The 16,196-nt window shown below is 32.9% G+C and overlaps 1 protein-coding gene across 2 annotated transcripts in view; it reads left to right on the top strand.

The window, feature by feature from the left end:
* The window catches only part of PTPRK (protein tyrosine phosphatase receptor type K), a 487,710-nt gene that overhangs the window by 366,895 nt on the left and 104,619 nt on the right, over positions 1–16,196 (top strand). For both annotated transcript variants that reach the window (XM_054569944.1, XM_054569942.1), the window contains exon 8: positions 12,738–13,040. In XM_054569944.1, the coding sequence (XP_054425919.1) occupies positions 12,738–13,040 (303 nt within the window). The remainder of the gene's footprint in view (positions 1–12,737; positions 13,041–16,196) is intronic.

Raw genomic sequence — 16,196 nt, 5'->3', positions numbered from 1 at the left:
ATGGATAAAATTTTTACAGTATTCTTCAAATTTCTAACATTAAGTGTATATTTCTTACTGTGAAAGATTTTCCACATTAGTTTTTCGATGTTTTACAATAACCGTTTTCCCCTCCTTTCTTTGCTAATTTCTACAAGTAATTTGACTTTGGCTCAAATGGAAGTCTTTATTTGCTTTTTAAGCATTAACATGTTAGATGTTAAAGGCTATTTCTAGAGGGTAGATATGGTCAGTAGTTTACATTTCATGTTAGAACTGATTTCAGATAGAATTTTAACAGTGGCTCTTCTCTTATTAAAAATAACCTTCATTCAGGAATATTGCAGCTCATTTATTATGTGTCAGGCACTTTCAGACTACAGAAGATACAGAAGTTCATTAATTCATATATCCATTCATTTGTTCATTAATCAACAGGAATGTTTATCGAACAACAATTAATGTACCAAGCATTTTATTATGAGAAGACAGAAAATAATAAAGATAAGTAAAATATAAATATTAGGTAGCAGTACTGCTAGGGAGAATAATGAAACCACAAACAGACACTGACATTTAAATATGGTGGTCAAGGAAAGCGAGTGAGGCAAGTGCATGTCTGGAAGAACATTCCAGGAAGAGAGAATAACAAATGTGAAGGTGCTGCCCGAGACAAGAATGTGCCTGGCCCATGTGATTGGCTTGAGGCTGAGAATAATGGAGATGAGGCCAGACAGGGAATGATGTGGGGCGTGGGTAATAGAACGTGCAGGACATAGTAACCCACTGTGATGACTTCCACTCCTGCCCCGACACAGATGAACGGTCATTAGAGGGTTTCTCAGGGCCCCTCTGACTACGGTGTGAACGAGGAGGGGAAGAGGGAGCAGGCATTCATTCCAGTTTAGTTTGGAGACATTTTCACTAATTCAAAGAAATAGCAGTGGTGCAAGTAGGGGTAAGTGGTCAGATTTTAAACATATGTTGCGGGGAGTGCGGATGGAATTGAAAATGAAATGGATGTGAGGTGTGAAAGGAGGAAGGTCTCTGGATGACTCCAAGGTTTTAAGCCTGGAATATTAGAGTTATTTTTATTGAGAGAGGGAAGGCTACAAAAGAATAGGCGATACAATTAACATCAGCTCCATTTTGGAGCTATCATTAGGCAACCATGTTGAGATATTTGATAGTCAATTTAGATATATGAGTCTGGAGTTTAGGGAGAGATCAAGCTGGAGATTAATAGTTAAAAAAGATCTACCCTTCCCATGTACCCTGTGCTCCTCCTGCATGAATGAATAAAATGATACTGAAAATTGTCAATGCAGGTGGTGGTTCTTTCCTGTCAAGAATGGCAGCAAGGACTCCCTATAACCCCGTTAGCTCTGGAAACCCTTCCTATTCGCTCCCTTCACAATGCAAACACCTTGTCATCCTTTGGGAAATAGCTTGATTTTAGCTAGTATGGTGAGACAGCTTACTGTTCCTATCATGAGTGTTTAAATTTGGTCCAGTGGCACTTTATTTTTACCACATTAAAATACAATACAGACCCTGTGTGGGGGTCTGTACCTTCACCATATTTTAGGTTGTGCACATGAAGGAGCCATGCCATTTTTTAAAAAATTTTATTGGTATTTACTTGCTAAATATTTGTTGAAATTAATTGTTCTAGTAGGAACTAATTTTGGAACTCATTCTATATTTTAAAAATTAGGTATATATTGCAAACCTATTAGCTGATTTTTAACACTTATTTATTGAGCATCATTTCTTCAAGTCCCATTTTACATGTACTATTTATCTCTATAGAAAGCACGGTTTCTGATTTTGAGTTTACATATTATTGTAGGAGACCTGAACACATAAACACACAAAATGAATGGAAGATACTATGCATTAAATGTCTTAATAGAGATACAGGTAAAAGTCTCTGCAAATTAAACATTACTTACCCTTTTGTTAGGCTTCCTGGACAAGCTTTCTTTGAGGGAAGACAGCATATTTTTAACTGGACAGTGAAGTACTTTATTTGGGAAATCTACAAGGAGAAGGCATTCTAAGTAAATGGAATGAAATGGACAATAGTACATATGGGAGGCAGTTCTACAGTAACTTTGGTGTCTGATGAATAGATTAGCTAGAGTGCAGGACATTGGGGAAAGTTTAATGGGATCAAGTTGGATTAGGAGATGCTTGTATGCAATGTGTATTAGGAGATACTTGGGTTCTGGAACAATGGGTTTTTACTGTATTTGGATAGCCTAGGAAACCTCCAACAATGTTTTGAATGGACAAGTTATGTAGTTAGAACTGCATTTTGGAAAGTCTAGGAGAAGAAAGCACTGGAAAGTACTTTTAGTAGCAAAAATATCTAACAATTCAGGTGAGAGAAAATTAGTTCCTGATTAAAGAGAGGGACAGAGAAATGCTGTAGATCTTATGAAATGATGTAGTAAATAGATTTGATAACTGATGGGGACTATGTGAGGATCAGAGGAACCAAGGATATTGTGAAGTTTTAGTCTGGGAACTGAAGCCTTCACTAGAAGCCGGAAGGTTAGAATGAGGCAACGAGGCACTCATGAAAGGAAGGTGATAAATCTGTTTGGAGCATATTGTATCTAAGCATCCAGATGGAACTCCTCTGTAGGCAGTGAGAAATTCAGAACCAGAATTTAAGAGATGGACTGGAACTGGTCATACAGATTTGTATATACAGAAAGAATGTGATTGCCAAATTAGCTTACACACAGAGTAAACATAAAGTAATTCTTTAGTGCTTTTATAGTTTTACATACTTTCTTCTTCATTTACTCTTCTTCTGTTAATATATAGAAATTGTGAACTTTTACATAATACTATAAAATGTAGCCATACTAGAATTTACTTGCAAAAACAAAGGAAAGCGATCTTCTAAGTCATCATTTCTATGTTATATTTTATGCTTTCCAGTGGATCACTTGAAAATATTGGTAGATTTTAAGAGGAATATCTTGATCAAATATCTTGCACAAAATATGCAATTGTAGATAAGTAATTTTTTTATTTATATAGTATAAGGGATTTCATTTTCTTTGAAGGCCAATATAAAATGCCCTAGAACATGATCTGACTCTTTAGACTGGCTCAAGGCAGTGCAACCTCTACACCTAATCATTGAATACATTTTTTAAACTAAAGAAATGAATCCTTCAAAGAGTGTGTCAAGATGAATCACGTTTTATTTGTTTCTGCCTTATGTGTTATCATATATAGGACTTAGGCAAAGCTTGAACATGCTCAGTTAGAATAGTGAAATATATTTTCAAAGGAACAAAGATGAGATAATATGTAGAGCCAAAATAGAACAGGAAAAAAAGAAAATTAGATTTTAAGCTTGGAAAATAACTCCCTTATGTTAGTTGAGTGTATAGACATTTATTTATTTTTTTCTGGACATCCTCAGACCTAAAAAGAGTGAGCATAAAATATGCAGCAATGTTTTAAAACTTTTTAAGGTGAGAACATTCATAGAAAGATTTAGTTGTGAAGTTCATAGTCACTAGGTTACTCACTAACTTTAAAATGATCATATTTTTTAGTAATTAAAAAATAGTCCCCATTCCTTTATCTTAAAATAGATCATGAATCTTCAGTTTAATATAGGCTCAAATTTTCCAGGTAGAAGTTAAAGAGTTCATTAATCTTATCTCTGTCAATTTCCTAATTTACAAATAAGCTGAAGTAATTAATCCTTTCAAGTCTCCTGTATTAATTATAGTCTTAGACAGATTTCCTTGAGGTTTTGTAATTCTTTTTGTCACATTTTCACTGTGTTTACTTTCTCAGCTTGATGCCTGTTGACATGCTGATTCATGTTTTAGTGTGCTAGATAGGTTTTATTCACCTAGAGGAATGAGTATAAAAAAGCAGCACCTTATAATCACACTGGCATTTCTAGTGTGTGTAGACCATATATCTCCTTTTAATTTAATCTCTGAAAAATGTACAGGGATTTCTGCAGCTAAGCTGTACAAATCGATGAAATTTATAATCAAGGCTGTCTAATCTCTAAACCTAATATAAAACTTCACAACTATTGATTACATGTGAAGGATCTGCAAGCTGTTAATCATGCATGAAAGCATAGAATAAATGGTGGCTTCAGGAAAGGAAATGGACAAATAATCACCAACCTGGCAGTCCTTATCTTTCCATGGCCCTGAAGCAAGCGTGTTCCCAGACACTTGTGTTTTATAGAATCAAATATGTGTCACAGTATGTCAATAGCCAGTATCACTTTGGAAGTTTGAATGCTATAGTTCTTTTTCTTTTATTACTTAGAGAGTTTTCTTTTTTTCTTAACAAATTGTTCTACTTAAGTTTCCAGTAGGAATGGAAGGACCTAAGTTGAAGTATTAAAATCATAATCTTTGCAAAGAGCAAAATGAGCCATGCATACATAGGGTGGCACCAAAATGTAGTTACGGTAATTTTGTGTTGGGGGGAGGGTGGGTCTTTATGATACAAGGTAACCTCACTTAAAATGGGCCCACTTAACATTTCAGTAACTAAATACACTATATAATAATTGTCCTAGGTTGAATTGACTGATTTCTTCAAGGTCAGCTGTAAGATTTTCACAAGGCACTTATACAGTTGAGGAAAAGGTACTAAACAGTGTTAGAGGATTTGGATAATATACAACAGTGGGCAAAATTCATTGTACAGTTGCATTATGACATGCTTTGGACTTAATAAAGCTATTATAATAATCATGACCTGCATGTCTTTTTCAATATGAACAACTATAAACGCACAGTTGCTCACTCCTGTATATGTAAGTGTATCTTTTCTGTCAGACCTATCACCTCAGAAGCAAAACAATTTAGAAGAAATTTAGACTATATTACAGATTCAATCTTCTATATACCTACAGAGTCATATTAATATAAACAATTAAACTATTTTAATAACTGTTTTTCAGTGATGGAGTAGAGTACTGAAAAAGTGCTGTTTTAATTTTTTATAGATTTGAATAAATTACTCACATGTCTTATCACTCATAGAGTTATTAGTTCAACATTTAATGTATTAGTATCTTGGGAGAACACTGAAAAACTAAACCTGCCCTCAGAGAGCATATAGGAAATAAATAAAACCAAAATTGTTTAATCATTTATAAAGCATATACTATATTATCCCAGCATCTGTTACATCAAACACTTAAATAATACTAAATAAGTAGGTAGCGGCTCAGCGCAACCTGTTAATAGAGAAATAAAAGTTATAAAGTATTGTTCTATGGAGAGATCACTGACATAATCTTCACACAAATATTAATGTAATTTATAAATGAAGAGATTAAGAATAGATTTATATCAAAATGCTGAGCAACAACTAGACACAAAAGCTCTCAGTGGCATGAAGCAAGCATGTATTCTAGCATACCCCCTGGAATGGCCGTGTAGGACCCTCTGATCCTGGGTGACTCACAAATCTGCTAATAGACTCTGTTGACTGATCTACACTGACCCTTGCTGTTAAAACCGGGACAACTCAGCTCTGTCCCACATGTATCTCTTTCTAGAACTAATGGTGGAGTAATGCAGTAATGTAGTAAAGTAAGAACAAGCAGTAATGCACAGGACATTGAGATACATTACTCCCAGAGAAGTAGCATGCCATTACTTTTGCCTCATTCATTTGACCAAAGCAAGTCACAAGATAAGCCCAAAAGTATAGCATGGGGAAATAAACCCCACTTTTTTGGTGTGAGGAATTATAGTCACATGACAAACTGTGAATAGAGGGGGAGATAAAGAATTACACTGTAACTACCACACAGAATTGGGTCCTTTGGTTCTACTTCATTAGCTCTTGAGCTTAAAACATTTTAAAATTATTTGCTTTATTGTTCAGAAAATGAAATTTTCCAGGAACATACAATGGGTCAATGGATATGCTTGGCATACAAAATATTTGCCTCTTTTGTTAGAACCAAAGTAGGTCATTTATCTTCTTTGTAGGGATAAATAAAGTATTAAAAATCCCCTCTACAGATTTTTTATGGCTATATACAACTCCTCTAAAGTCACCTTTTTAAATACATATATGGGAGTGCTACTTCTCACATTAGTTTTTATTAGCATTATGTACAAATCACTCTATTTTTTTGGCATCTGATTAGTGCTTTGCTATTTTTTTATATAAAAAACAAAACTTATTTATACCAGAAAAGTAAATTATTCTCTTCTTTATTTTCGTAATTTAAAAATGCATTTTCTTCTTTCAATTTTATGTTTTAGCCAAATGTAGGTGGTTATCTATAGAGAATATTTTGCTTTTTATTTTTTATTTAAATTATAAAACATAAGTGAGGTGTCGATGCTCTGTTTTAAGATTAAGGAAAGAAAAATTAAAAAATCATCTTGACTTAATCATGTAAATTACTCACTGTGTTCAATAAAGAGCATTAGTTTCAAAGATATGTAGAGGAATAAAATATGTAGAGGAGAAAATAATCTGCTAAAAAACACATGGGATATGCAATATCAAAGAGAATTCAAAGTGGGCTCATTGATTGTAATTATATGTTTCTTACAAGTCTAACATTATTATATAAAAATTTAAGTAAAAAACTATTAAAGGGTCCCCAAATTTTCAGCTGCCTGCTATACTGAGAATTAGATTTCATGATAAGACATTCAGTAAGATTTAAATTTTGCAAAAAGAATTATCATCTTTTTCCCTGTCACTTTAGTATTATTGTTTTTAAAAGAAATCAATTCATTTTCTTGACATTACAGCACAGAGTTCACAAATGTTAAGTTTATTAGAATTATTTGATGAACTTCAGTAAGACTCTTGAGAGCAGTGAAGATGACGTGTTTTACTTTAATTTTTTTTTTATGTGCTTAGCACTGTTCTCATGGTACTGGCTTAATATCACTGTAGTTGCAGGAGAGCTGAGTGAGCCTTGCACCCTCTGTCACTTTATATCCCCTGAGCCCAAGCATGTCATTTCAACAACATAGTCAGAAAGCCAGAGGAGCTGACAGTTGGCTTGTGATTATTCCTAGACCTGAGGCTCCCTCATGTTAGAGTACTAATCAAGTCATCTCACCAACTTATCATTAACTCAATCTGACCCATGGGAGCAGAGATGAAATCTTTTTGGCAAGACTAATGATATTATAAGATTGAAAAGATGTGCAGTGCAAAACCTTGGTTATTCTCAATTCTTACCATGAACCAAGTAATAAAAATGCAAAGCACCAACAGGGAAAAGTAAAAGAATATCTTCCAAAGACCTTAAGTTTTTTTCATCCCCCAAGGGATGCCAATATTTTCTTCCTTTTTACTTCTATAAAGTTTGCCAGTGTTTAAAAATTTTATCTCAATTATTTTTTGTTTTACAGTACCACATATTTTCTCTGGCAGTCAGGAAATTCACTTTCATTGTATTGTTTTGATAAATGGAATGGAAATTGTGCTTTGCAGTCAGCTTGTAGGATTTTTGATGAAAAAGCAGCCAGGAACACGCGGCTCCTGCCATGATTTAGTGTTCTCAGTTTGTGTACATCTTTGACAAGATCTTTCTTTTTTTTTTTCTTGGCATGGGGTTTGGGATATCTTCTGTTTTCCTATGACTGACAGCTGGATAATAAGTTTTATCATTAAGAACTGATTCTAGGGAAATATGATCCCTGCCCTTGATTCTCTTGTAGCTGCTTAAGCTTTTGTTTTCACAATTCTTTCGGAATAACTAGAGATTATCATTACAAAAGGATATGGATGTTGACCTATCATGTCACATGTTGTTTAGTGAATACCAAAAAATTGAATTCCCTTTTATCTATTGTCTAGAACCACTTATAAATCATCTTGCTGTTGAGAGGTGATACAAAGTCAACAGGTTTCTGCCTGTTCATGTTGCCTTCATTTTTTGTAAGTCAGAGATTTATTTAGTTCTTTATCCTATTAAGTTGAGCTAAATATTGAACACATAAATTATTACAGACATAACCCCCATGGCTTGATCTATTTAGAACTTAAAGGCAATGATATGTTACTTTTTAATTTAATGCTACTTATATAATACTGGTCGTAGATTTGATATGTAAATTTTCCGCCATTTCCTTTTATTTCACCTGCCCTTCATGTAGCCTTTTTCACTATAATAACTAGGATATAGGTGAAAAATCAAAGGAAAATGGAATGGGAATAGTGAGCCTGGCTGACCAATATTTGGCAAGGAAAATAAAATCAGCTAATACTGACATTTTTCATTGCATGTTTATTTGTTGTTGTTTTTTTTAAAATAGGTTTTTCCCTAAGATTTATTAGGAGTGAATGAATGGGAACGTTATACCAGTTTTGGTGCACATCTGTACACAGGACAGACACTTAACAAGAAGAGTTATGATTAATCATTTAAAGAGTAGAATGAGAAAGTGTGAGATTTTGCTTATAGTACCAGTTTTTTAATGTTCTGCTCTCCCTTTCCCCCTTCTCCAAGTATATCATATGTGGCCTTAAAAACCTAATTCCTATGCTGTTGTCCTTACTTAGTTCTTATGTCATAGATTTGAACCCCCTGACTGATGAGTTAGGGGAAAAAAGTTGGATTAGTGTAAATACTTATGGAACACACAGATTTCAAAAAGTAGAATGGTCTAGGAAGTTTGGCTTAATGAATTTATTGTTATCATCTTAACTTACCAATTTCTAGTATGAAGCTACCTCCAGTCTCCATTGACATCACATTCCCTCTTAGCCCCTTATTTTGCCCTAACATATTACAGTCTTTGGATTTCTGTATCTCCAGTCTCTGTACTCTTGATGGGACCTGTAAATTAATTTTTCTAAAGCAGTTGTTTGATTATGTTAATTATCTGCTAAGTGATTTTCCATGGCCTATTACATGGAGTTAAATTCCTTACCATGATATCCAAAGTTTTCCCAATAATTGTTCTCTACATAATCTACTAAATAATTAGTCCAGCAACCAAATAGGATTATAATTTTTCCCAAGTGTGTTCTGCATATTTACTCATTCTGTTTCACCTGCTTGTGTAATACTTATCCAAACTATGTCTATAGATCTTGCCTTTATCCATTGAGACACACTGCAAATGTCTCCTCCCTTTGACAGGTGAAGGTTATTTCTTCCTCTTGAATTGTTACAGTATATTTTTCCATTTATATACCACTTATATCATACTGTTTTAATTACTTATATATTTTTTCATGACATCATTTTTACTAAATGTTAAGATCCTTGAGGTCTGTCATTGTTTTATTCACATTAGTATTCTGCACAGTGTCTGAGATTATATAATTTATATAATAAGTAATGTATTTTTGTTTCTTAATAGATCATTTGTTTGAAATACTTTACTTTTTTAATTAAATTTTATTTTTATCCTCACCTGAGGACATTTTCATTTCTTTGAGAGAGAGAGAAAAGATAAAAGAGAAGAGAGAGAGAAACAACAATGTGAGAGAGAAATATGAGTCAGTTGCCCTCTCACACACTCCTCGACTGGGAATTGAACCCACAACCTTTTAGCCCTACTGGCAGTGACTCCAACCAATGGAGCCACACAGGTCAAGGCTTCAAAATATTTTAATATGATCCTTTGCTAAATGAAACTTACTTTCTGACTATATGTTTTTGCTGAAACTTTGCCTCAAAACTTTTTTTAATTGCTTATTTCTTCCCCAATTTTTCTTTTACCAAGGAAGCAAAGAATGAGAGAGAACTGTTTTTACAAAATTACATATATAGAATACCTAATGAAAATTTGAATATGGAAAGTCAATAACTGGGAAAATGAGAGAATATTTAGTATGTTTCAAAACACTTGACAGATACTGCTTTGATATCAATTTCTTTACCTTCCTTTTGTTTATTAATGTTGTTGGTTATAAATACTATTTACTGTTGTGCTTCTGTGTAACAGTCACCATGCTAGGTCATTTCTTTAAATTATTTAATCCTTAAAACAGCACTTATGCCCATCTTTTATAGAATATAGCGGGTTACAGGCAATATCCTGCTTCCAGGTGTTCTATGAAAATTTAAGTAACTATTTCAATTGAAAAATTTATATTTTTTAATTTATCTATTATCTCACAAATACAATGCAATTATTGGTGAAGCACAAGAAATAATGGGTCAGAGTGAGAAATTTAGGTAATTTATTATTGAATTCTTTGATAGAATTTTTTAAATGAATTTCATAATAGTACAACAGTCTCAAGTCTCTTCTACTTATAAAGATTCTAATATAAAAATTTCAGTTCAGGTAGTTGTCAGCTCATTTGAGATCTAATAGAATTCAGAGGAATTGCATAGCAGAGTGCCTATAATATATGTATTAATGAGTATATATGTGTATATTTTCTGTATGTGCTTATTTTGTGTATATGTTTCTAAATATTATCTTGAGGTGAGAGTGAAATTATATCTTTAAGGCACTATTTTAGTAATAATGGCAGTTTTCAGCATTTATTCAAGGCATTGAGAAAAATACAGATTTTTAAATACCATATTGACTTTGTAGAATGATTCTTTGCCTAACAGAAAACAATTTCTTTCCACAAGTCTTTGTTTTTCTATGTCAGTTAATAAAGTATTGGTTACTGAAATTATGGTAGTGGTTTATACATATTTGTATAGGATTTATAAAGCCATCTTCTCCTGATTTTTAAATGAAAGGTTTTAATATAATTTATGATTGCCAAAGTAAGCAACATTTAAATACACAAGATCAAAATTTTTGCACCAAGTAAGCCCTATGCATTTTTACATAATATGTAATAAATATATCTTTTGAAAACTCTTTAAAAATGTAAGAATTAAGGGTGTAGAGCTGCTCTGTCTTCACAGTGTGAAAACCAGGTAGATACTTTTAGAGATATATTAGAATGCAGAGTAAGTACAAATGGAATTGTGGGAATAAATGAAAATGTGGACAAGAGAGAATGATTTCTCGGAAAAATGAAAATTCACAAAGGGGGAAAATGTCAGAATCAAAATGAGGAGTGTATGAAAACAAGTACATTAATACTAGTTCTAAGAAAATCGAGGAGTAAATATTTATTTATTGCAGTATGGGAGATCTTCATTCATGCACTCCACATATTTTCTGGGGCAATCTCACTTTCTTATTATACATACTTGTAAAACAAAGTATGGCCTAACCTAAGCAAGGCCACTAAATTGTATCTGCTTGTTACCCAGCAGGCAGCAAAATCCCAGGCTACCTGGGGATCTTAGTGTTGCCTGGTCAGTTGGTAGGCAATGGGGCTGGAGACCGCTTTAAGTCTAACTATGCTGAAATGAAAAGATCTCTTGTGCCTGGTAAGATAAATCACAGAGCTAGATATATAAAGAAATTTTTTTTAAATGATTAAAGAGCCACATCTTTATTCCAGCCTACCTATAATGTTTGAGGTAAAGCACAAGCAACCAAAGTGATAAAACAGGAAGACATAATACTATGAACAATCAGAAAACTGGAAAATAACATTTAAAACCTAAGTATTTAAATTCTACCAAAGGTTCATTTGCATGTATAAATATATATGTTTTTGTAATTTGAGGTTTTTAATTAAATGGCCACCACAGTGTATTGCGGATCACAGATGAAATACATTGAACTAGAATTTCAACTGGGACTTGCCATCTGTGTACCAGGCTGATTATTTTTATATAACTGAAATTTTATCTCAAAAATAAAAATTTATGAAAACATCAAATTGGGCTTTTTAAAAAATTACTTACATTTTCTTTTTCCCCTACTGATTTCCAGTTAGCAAGAAAAGCGAATACCCGTGGTGAGATAAGGGGGACCCTAACAAGGCCTTGATCTTGGCCTTGGCTTTAATCTCCTTGTCAAATCAATGTAATAAAGTATGCTGTGTACTGGTTTTTTTAGTGTGTAGACTTTGCCATGGCCATGATTTTCATAGAGTAATTATTTTGATTAAGTTAGGCGATTAAAGTTAGTCTTGCATGAGGAAAGAATACACTTGGGAAGCAATGATGGATGGACTCCCGTCTTTGTAGTGTTTAGTTCTGCCAACATTTTCCAACTGAATGAATATTCTCCTTCCAGTTTGGTTTGGGTGACAATGAATCGATTGTCAGACCTGAGTGTTTCCTAGAAAACGATAGAAAGAGATCAAGAGCGGATGACAATGTGAATATCCACATGTATTCTTGCCATTGTTTTTCAAATATTTTCTGCTTTGGTGAAGAATATCATTACTGAAGTAATAAATGTTAATTAATATCTGTGTCATTTTTTGTAAGTGGTAGTTTATGTTACAATTAGACTAATTAGGGTACAGCATAGCTTGGTGACATGACAAATCATAGAGCAGAACATGTTGACTTTTATCCATTATGATATATTAGCTAATTCACTTGCTCAATAATGACAAAAGAAAAGATGGGGAATTGGGCAGTAACAACAGCAGCAAATATAAAGGCATGTTGGCTACATTTTCAGATTTTTATTTTTCACCATACTCCTAAGTACAATGGATTGTTGACATTTTACACTTCATTTATTTTCCTATTGTTAAATTATAGCCCTTGACCAAAATCTTTAAGAATAAAATATGAGTAAGTAAAGAAAATAAGAATGAAAGATGAGTTCCGAATTTTCCTGGTTTACACATATGTCATGATCAGTGTTTTATTTTTCAAGATTATGTATTGTAAAGTTAACAACTATCTATGTCTTTGACTTATTCTTCAGAGCCCATGCGAACGCCAAAGACGTTAAAGATTGCTGAGATACAGGCAAGACGCATTGCTGTGGACTGGGAATCCTTGGGTTACAACATTACTCGTTGCCATACTTTTAATGTCACTATCTGCTACCATTACTTCCGTGGTCACAACGAGAGCAAGGCAGATTGTTTGGACATGGACCCCAAGGCCCCGCAGCATGTTGTAAACCATCTGCCACCTTATACAAATGTCAGCCTCAAGATGATCCTGACCAATCCAGAAGGGAGGAAGGAGAGTGAAGAGACAATTATTCAAACTGATGAAGATGGTATGCTCCTATTTTTGCTCTTTTTAAAAAGGGGGATTATATAACACAAACTGTGTTAATGCTTACAGTTTTTTCCTAGTGTATTCAAATTTGAATTGGATTCTGAAATCTGCTACATACTTTTAATGAGACTGATTTGGAAAGAGGTTGCCTTTAACAAAAAAGCTTAATATTCTTCAGAGTGGCACCAAATACTAGATGAAATGCACCTCCACTGTTTTCTGTTTTCATACAGTGTTAGAGAACTGGCAACTGCACTAACAGTGTAAATAAAATTTCTTTTATCAAATGTTCAAAAATAGTTTTCATTATTCATGGCAATATATCGATTACCTATTGATGAAATGCACTTAATAATTTAGTCTTTTGCATTTTACAAGCCAACAGCAGGAGCTTTCATTTTCCTGAAAATTTATAAACAGCCCTATTTATCTATCCTCTCCATTTTTATATGGCATTATGAAAATCTGAATATAAAAGAAAGCCAAAGTTCATGCCTTTAAGTCTAAATATTAAATACCCTAATCAGATATGGACAAGTTAGCATCTTTTATCTACGTTATTACCACCGAAGTAATTGAACTATATTTTGCCCAATTTCTTTGTGTTACTTTTGAATTATTAAATAATAGGAACAAATATTTATATTAATATTATAATATGTACACACACCTGCTATAGCACTATAATATGTCAACGAGAATATGAATACAGTTTCTTATAAAACAAAAATGTATCCTTTAGAAAAAAGTGTACGAAAGATAATATTCTGATAATAACAAGCCTATAGTCTTTTAATGTAAAACATTTCATTTTCAAAAAAATTTTTATGAGTAAAATTATGTAGGGGGAAGAAGGTGCTACATAGTCAATTTATACCCAAGTGGTTCCAATTCCTCTCAATTTCTGAACATTGAGCTTAGAGTTTTGATGCTTACCAAGTATGAGATTGCCATACAATGTGTCAACATACCATAGTTTCTAGATATTTTCCTTATCACTCTGAAAACCTAAATGACCCTGATTCATCCTGTTGTTTTTGTTCTAATAAAGGGAAATAAGAGCCCTTTAACTTCATTTAGCTCAGACTTTGAAGGAAACAATTAATGTTGTCCAAAAATTATGCATGAGGTTATTCTCATATTCTTAACACCTCAAAAAATAAACCCCAGACATAAGGATAAATATACCTTTTTCGTTTTTGAAGTAATCAAACATGATTACCTTAGCTATCAGGTTTGAATTTGGACCTAACTTCAGTATTTACAATACTTTAAACAACAAACCCTGCTATAATACAGAAACATGCAAACATTCATATCACTTCCCCCGCACACACAACACACCTCAACACATGTTTATGCAGGACAGAATGGCTAGTATAGTAGTTTTATAGGTGCAGAATGGGCCGTTTAAGCATAGATTCAGAAGTCTGAAAAAAACCTTTATCTCATTTCACAAGGTGGGATACATATTAAAAAGTTTGTATTATACTAGATATTTTGTAACTCATGTTTTTAGTAGTAAGAATGCACTCACTAAATGTTTTCTTGCCTCACATATTTTTTTTTAATTGTTCAAATATATTTGTCTCCACCTTCCCGCCACAGCTTTCCCCTGCCCCCTCCCCCACCTCCCTCCCTCAATCCTTCCCCACTTCAGCTTTGTCCATGGGTCCTTCACACATGTTCCTTGACTTGACCCTTCCCTTCCCTTTCCCTGCCTCACCTCCCACCTTCCCTCCTGATTCTTTTGGTTTCTTTTTTCTTTCAATGTTGCTGGTTATATTTTCTTTGCACATTTGTTTTGTTGGTTAGGTTCCACTTGTAGGTGAGATCATATGGTATTTGTCTTTCGCCCCCTGGCTTATTTCACTTAGCATATTTTTAAAATGATTCCTTAATTGATAATTTTAAACCACATTACATAAGTTTTGTGCTCCTTAGTCATTCACTCTCTATATTATAATTCATATCGATGGTATCCTTTAGTATGGTTTATTTAACTTATATTTCTTTACTACAAACCAAAAAAAATGCAGTTAGGCTTATATAATGGTTTTCATATTTTTTTAATTTTTAAATGTATTTTAAGGTATACATATGACCAGATTAATAATCATAAAGTGAATTGTAAAATTTTTAAATCATGTCCTAAATTGATCAAACTTATGACTGTGTATTATTTTTTTAATCCAGAAACAGTCTTATAAAAGTAAAATGGCATTATTTATTCTAATTTCAATAATATTTTCTATCCTAATTTTATATTAACCTGTGCTTTGAAGCATTTTTTAATTGATTTTAATGATACTGAATTGCATATTATTATTTCAAAGTATGGTCAAGAACTAATTCCTTGTACTTTTCAGATTGTTTTTTCTTTCCTTTTGCTTTATCTATAAGATTAAATGATGATAATTTGGACTTGAAATAAACTTTATGTGACATATTTGCAAGTAACTCAGTTTTCAGATCTGCCCATGTAAGTTCCAGTTTCTACACACAGTGCTTGATATATCTCAGTGTTCCTGAGCGGGCAGGGGCAGAATATCTACATTGTAATCTATTGTTGTGAAGATCGATGGATTATGATGGTCTAATTAAGTCTGTCTTACTAAATTATTGCTGCCCTATATACATAGAAAAAGAATAAATTATCAACCATCTAATAAAAGGATATAATTTCATGAAAAGAATTCTAGGAGCATCCATAAATCATGACAGCAAAGCTAGAATGATTTCCCACCAGAACCCTCAGGTAGAATTTATATTTAATTTATCGCATACATTTTTTTAATGCATTGGTAGAAGTTTTTTGTATGAGATTTTGTTTTCATTTTTTCCAGCATTGATAAAAATCAGCATTAAAACGTTAGCTCAGCAGAAAAGCCCGGTTTAGGGACAGCTCTTTTTTCACTAATACAAAGTTATTTTTAAGTGTACATTTATTATATTTTAAAGGTTGCAATGTTTATTTAATATAAACTTGACCCACCATTATTTTTTCTCTTTTCCATTTTGAGAGTTATATTTTAAAGGACTTTTTTATATGCAAAAAAATTAGCTGAAACAGCTCTCAAGTAAATCACAAGCACGGGAATAAAAGTCAGCATTCTCTCTCCATTAAAAGTTGTCGATGTGGAAATGTGAAGTG

Source organism: Pteronotus mesoamericanus, unplaced genomic scaffold, assembly GCF_021234165.1.
Source record: "Pteronotus mesoamericanus isolate MK-2021 breed Mesoamerican mustached bat unplaced genomic scaffold, CSHL_Meso_final contig_20, whole genome shotgun sequence".
Taxonomy (NCBI): Eukaryota; Metazoa; Chordata; class Mammalia; order Chiroptera; family Mormoopidae; genus Pteronotus; species Pteronotus mesoamericanus.
The sequence above is the reverse complement of the archived record's forward strand: the minus strand, read 5'-3'. Positions and strand labels throughout refer to the sequence as shown.